The sequence below is a fragment of the Hyla sarda genome, chromosome 4 (genome assembly GCF_029499605.1).
Source record: "Hyla sarda isolate aHylSar1 chromosome 4, aHylSar1.hap1, whole genome shotgun sequence".
Lineage (NCBI taxonomy): Eukaryota > Metazoa > Chordata > Amphibia > Anura > Hylidae > Hyla > Hyla sarda.
The window spans coordinates 61,356,881-61,362,880 of NC_079192.1; the positions used below are offsets into that span (position 1 = coordinate 61,356,881).

Genomic DNA, 6,000 nt, shown 5'->3' on the forward strand with positions numbered 1-6,000 from the left:
GGTCCGGTCCGATATGGACGAAGCGCCTAGTGCCGTGATACGGTCCGGTCCGATACGTACGAAGCACCTAGTGCCGTGATACGGTCTGTGGCCTGACATCTGAACTCCCCCCGGATCCGTCTTCCGCCTTCCTGCATACACCGATGCGGTCTTTGGATTGAAAAGTCCTGGTCGCCTGCACATGGATCGGTGAGCTCTCCGCATCTTTTTCCTTTGCGTGGTTTTATAAACTTCCTTTGTCCATAGAGTGATTCACTACACATTATGAAATTGTCTAATCAGCGCTGACACTACTGGGAAACATCCTTTTGACAAGGGGAAGAATAGCAACCAATTAACAATTTATTGATACATTTCCGGCAGGAATAATAGAGTTCTAAGTAAGAAAAGATGAGCCCAGACGTTCTCTTTAAGAAACTTTCATCCGACAAAGGACTTACCTTGACCGTCTCATACCAGCTTGGCTGCTTGACTTGATAATACACAACAGATTTATACTCTGGTAGTCCTTCCTGTCCAGCTCCAGAAATGATGGCTTTCTAGAAAGAATACATTAAGAAGTAAAGTTTTGTATACCCATGAGGTCTACCTCTCCGCACAGAGAGAAAACCACTATGCAGAATATCAATATTCAATGCATGAACTCTGTACCTCCAGTACATTGCCATCCAGGTCATGGACAGATACTGTGACTTCCACATTTTTGGGAGTTTTCTTTTTGCCCTTATCAAACTCCCCCTGGATCAGTGTGACATAAATATCGTTTCGAACATCTCCTATAAGACCAGAACGGAGAAACGTGTCATCTATTTATGACCCAGAATCCTAACGAAGTATTCAACATACACAAATTATACCAATATGTACCTGGCAGGATGATCTCTGGGAAACCCATCTTCCGAGCAACAGCAGTAGATCTGTCCACCAGATGAGAATATTCCTTCTGCACCTGATTCAAGTCCCCGGGAAGAAGCTTCAGAGAAATCCAGAGTCCTATGAAGAGCGAAGGAATAAAAACATGTCAACATAAAGGAGATGCTTCTCTTTATATTCTTTCATGAACTACACAGTAGTCAGTATAAATACACTGTATTAAAGGGGTTATCAAACAGAAAGTTACTTAAGTGTCATACAGTAATGGACATGCTTCCCAAGGTTCTGTGCTTGTGATGGTGGTAAATGGCTATGTCCTGTGTCCCCCATCACACTGCTGACATGTTTTTGGGAACTGGCTACTTCCTGTTTCTGTGCCCTTCCTCAGACTTCAATCCCCAGGATCCTTTGTTTTAAGCTGAGAGGTGACTTATTTCCCTCCCACACATCAGTCGTCCCATTGCAGCAAAGCCATGCTCCCTTTAATCACATGGCTTGCCCAATATCACCTAACACACAAACTGTGGATTTGCATGATGATGAATGCACGCACATGTGCGCCAGTATTGTCATCAGGGGGCTTTACAAACAACAGATGAAGCAGCCAAGGCCCCCTTTCAGCACCTGACCTGTGATGTATTGTCTCGGGCTGCACAGCAAGCTTTAATACTTCTTAGATATCTACTGAAATATTGGATAAGTCCCAAAGCATTTTTGTGATCAGTAAATGTCACTGTGGCTGGACCCACATCGACCAGATACTAATCACTCATTACAAGTTACAATTTTATCCCCCTTTTAAGGGGTACACCGTATAACAAAAATGATTCATATTTTGTCCCCTCATGACCAGATCATTTGTATTGTAATATACGCTTATTATTAGCACTGGACCATTTTCCCTGCTGGAATATGCAGTTACAGGCATAAGTGAAGAAAAACCTACCGACCTCTGTCCACTTTGACTCCTCTCTATTCCAAACTGAGATCATGTGACACTTTGTCCTGGCGTACTTGCCTTGTAAGCCACATCCCTTTCGGACATCATACCGATAAGCCGCACACCTTTTCTAACATTGTCCAACCAAGCCACCCCCCTATCTATCATAGCTTGGAAGGTACGTCCCCTTCTGACAGTATGAGAAGCCACGCCCCCTTTCTAACAGTCTCAGCAGTGTGGACTGCTGGGAAATGTCGTTCTAATAGGATGTGCAGGAGAAAGGAGCAGAGAAAAAATGGAGCGAATTCATACCCTGCCCCTTGTGGTTGGTTTCCTTGGCTGCGATCACCTTGTTGTAGATGGTGGTCAGTGGTTCATTTTCTGCCAATGCCCTGGAAGTGCTCAGAGGAGACATGATGAGCTGCCGCTGGGTGATGTAGTTCTCCTTGGCCATTCTGGGAATAGATTTAATAAAGATTTAAACAGCTTTCCTAATATCAGACAAAATGTTTTGAAGGCAAAGATAACTTACGGATGAAAGGGGATGAAATGTTGCTTCTCCTCATCATCTACTTTTCCATGGGTCACGTCTGATATATCCATAACTGCAAAATACAGAGAGGTAGACGAGACATTTGGAAGTTAATATACATCCGAAGTGTACTGAGAAACCATTGGGCCCCATAACATCACAACTACTCTCATCAAATAGCGAGTTCAAGGCTCGAAAGGCTTAACGCGTATCTGTCACTTCAGGTGACTTTTCAGAATAGGTTGTCCTGTATATGAACATGATGAGCAGCACTATTTCATATATAACTTGTCTATGGCATTTCCCCCTTGGTTATCACCCTGCAGTCACCTTTACCTGAGTGGATGCAGACTAGCCTCTGTGATGGTTCCCATACACTACATACTCTACAGAGAAGAGGGGATCGTGCTTCCCTACCTCTGTAACAACCACAAGATGTTGCAGAACCATATAAAGCAGTCTAACCTGTGAATCCAGCACTTTGTAAAGGCAGAAAGCAGAGTCTGTGTCTGTGTTCCTAGCTTGCACTTTCTCTCCTTCTCACCTATTCTCCCTTCCCTCTCAATAGACTTGTATGGACAGTGTAACCTGATCTCAATGCAGCTGAAACCTGAATTTACTCTACTGAAGATAATTTTCCTTGGCGATGAGCAAATAACAAGTGAGGGAGGGAGGAAAGCAGAATTGTAAGTGCAGAAGGGAGCACATTTCCCTGAGCCTCCACGCAGCGCTGGAGACTCCGATTCTGAAACGTTACGACCATGGGGCCAGAGTATTGTGACGTCATGACTCCGACCCCGGTGCTTTAAGTACTCTATCATGAATGCTTTTCAATAATTCCCTAGATCTACAATCGATACTTTTACTCCTAGAAAATAATTAGATTATCAAAGTCTTCTTTAGGTGCCTTGCTTTAAAATAAGCCCTTGCTAGAGAGTGATGACATTACCAGGTCTGTGGAATAGAACAGAGGAACAAAGGGGAGAGCACAACGTCCTGTGTCACTAATGCTGGGGAGAAACGTGGGTGGAGAAGGCTAGGAATCTTGCGAATGTTGTAAAGCATGCACAACCAATAGGTTTTGCAATTGCTTTCATTAAAAAATGTTTTCAGTATTTCATACTGAAAAAGCCAGTCACAAAACTGCCTCCCTGCTCCCTAGGATACATACCAGCCTGGCTGTGTCCACTCGTCATCACCTATGTCATGGACCCACTTCATGATTGACAGGTCTGCAGATCTAAAGCTGCTGTGATTGCTCCCTCACTGTCTGTGTTTAATTCACAGTCTCCTGTGTGAGGAGAAGGGGGGAGAGGCGGGAGTACACTGCTGCCTGTGAGGAGAAGGGGGAAGGAGCGGGAGTACACTGCTGCCTGTGAGCAGATGATGAAAGAAGCTGGTGGAGTAGGGGGAGTGGTTATCACCTGAGGAGAAGAAAAGGACCCGCCCCCCTGCTTCTGGTTGACAACATTAACGTAATTCAGAAATAGAGCTAATTCTGAGATATAGGTCATAGACAGATAAAAAATTATATGTACATGATCAGGATGAGATACTGAGCAACATATAACAGTTTTTTTTTTTCTTGGGTGATCTGACAGGTACGCTTTAAGAGAACTGAGCTGCAATACCACACACAATCTAAGGATAAAAGTGGCGCTGTTTCTTGAAAAAGACAACTCTGGATAACCCCTTTACAGATTTATGGATGAGTTTACCTGCAACACCGAAGGGCCTCCTCAAGCCAAATGTATGTTTCTTTCCATCCTTCATTTCCATGTGTCCGACTCGTACAATCTGACATACAAGGCTGATCCGCTGACGTATTAAATCCAGACTGCTGAGGTCCTGAAGAGGAGAGAGGTCAAAACTAGAATGAAAAACAAAATGAATGTGGTTCAAGATCAACAAGGAAAGCAGAAAGGAAGAAACTTGTAGATATCAAGAAAGACTGAGCTGGTAAATTCTGGATATCAAAATGTTAAGGCATGGAAAGCAATATCTGGGACTGCATGACTGAGGGAAAATAAGTAACAAAAGACAAGAACATTTGTGTTTCATGCCATCTGTCCAAGATGATGTACACAGATCAGGGAAATTAGGACAGGCCAACAATATCTGACCGGTGGGGGCCCAACTCCTGGAACCCTCGCCGATCAGCTGATCGAAGGGGCTAAGAGCACTCAATCACTCAGCACTGAGTGCTCTCAATCACCCAAAGTGCAAAAAAAAAAGTGCAAACATGTCACAATAAAAAAACATGTACAAAGGATGCATTCTATCACAAGCCCTTCTCTGACAGGAGAGAGCCCCCCCCCCCCCAAACAAACCTTACCCTTCGCCTGAGGGCATAAAGACACCTGCGAGGTTCCAGGTTCAATGTCCCTTTTAGCGGAAGCCACTAACGGACCAAAAATGCTCCCGGCACCAAGCTTGGGGTTAACCAGGGTATCTGCCCACAGAGCCGATAAACGATCGGTATCGTGCCCATGCAGGAGTACCCAGGGTTATTGCAGGGAGGTGCGGAACCTGATGGCCACACACACCTCCCATAGACCAGCAAGAGGGGAACCCAGAAGGGCTACTGCACCCTGACCAATCCTGTAGACACACAACAAGCAAAAAGTGGCCCATTGACGACAAAAATAAATAAATAAGTGAATGAGTGCAGGTACACTGTCCGGACATCTGGCCGTATCTATAAAAAATTCTCCGACCCTAGCCAGATGGCAGGGAATCAGGAGGTGAAGTGCCAAAAGTTTAGGAGGTTACTGCCCGGGCTTTCACTCAGTGGGGTACCAGCCCTGTGAGTTTAGGCACCTCAGGGTTACCACTCCTCAAGTCCCCCCGGCTCTAGACCCCTCTAGCCCAATGACAAGACCCGGAGGGCGCAGGTCTCATCAAGGCAGCCGTTGAACAGGTGTTGTGGTCCCAGCCCCAGAACGCCCTGGTACACCTGCCCCCTCCATGTAGCTGGACTAGGACCACTGACAAAAACAGTTACTACACTTGATCTTAGCCAAAAGGCAGAGGAGCAAAGGGGCCGCTGCACTCATGCGAGCCCTCTTTACTTCCTATTAGGCACACTGCCATACACTGGATGGTGGCTGCACTTGGTATTGCACCTGTTTTCATTGAAGTGTATAGGATGAGCGGCAATATCTGGTGTGATACCCAGTGTGTCTGGTAAGAAGTAAAGAAGCTGTAGTGCTCACGCAAGTGCTGCGCCCCTTCAATAAGATTAGTGGTCTGAAACTGTGGCCCTCCAGATGTTGCAAAACTTCAACTCCCAGCATGCCTGGACAGTCTCTCCCTCTCTCTGTCTCTCTCTGTGTGTCTCTCTCTCTCTGTGTGTCTCTCTCTCTCTGTGTCTCTCTCTCTCTCTCTGTGTCTCTCTCTCGGTCTCTCTCTCTGTCTCTCTCTCTCTCTGTGTCTCTCTCTCTGTGTCTCTCCCTCTCGGTCTCTCCCTCTCTCTCTCGGTCTCTCCCTCTCTCTCTCGGTCTCTCCCTCTCTCTCTCGGTCTCTCCCTCTCTCTCTCGGTCTCTCCCTCTCTCTCTCGGTCTCTCCCTCTCTCTCTCGGTCTCTCCCTCTCTCTCGGTCTCTCCCTCTCTCTCTCGGTCTCTCCCTCTCTCTCGTCTCTCCCTCTCTCTCTCGG

At 46.1% G+C, this 6,000-nt stretch overlaps 1 protein-coding gene across 1 annotated transcript in view; it reads right to left on the reverse strand.

The window, feature by feature from the left end:
- Positions 1-6,000, reverse strand: part of DOCK5 (dedicator of cytokinesis 5) — a 146,206-nt gene that overhangs the window by 59,017 nt on the left and 81,189 nt on the right. The window contains 6 exon segments of the mRNA XM_056571148.1: positions 441-539; positions 652-776; positions 868-993; positions 2,126-2,268; positions 2,346-2,418; positions 4,064-4,193. Coding sequence (XP_056427123.1) covers positions 441-539; positions 652-776; positions 868-993; positions 2,126-2,268; positions 2,346-2,418; positions 4,064-4,193 — 696 coding nt within the window.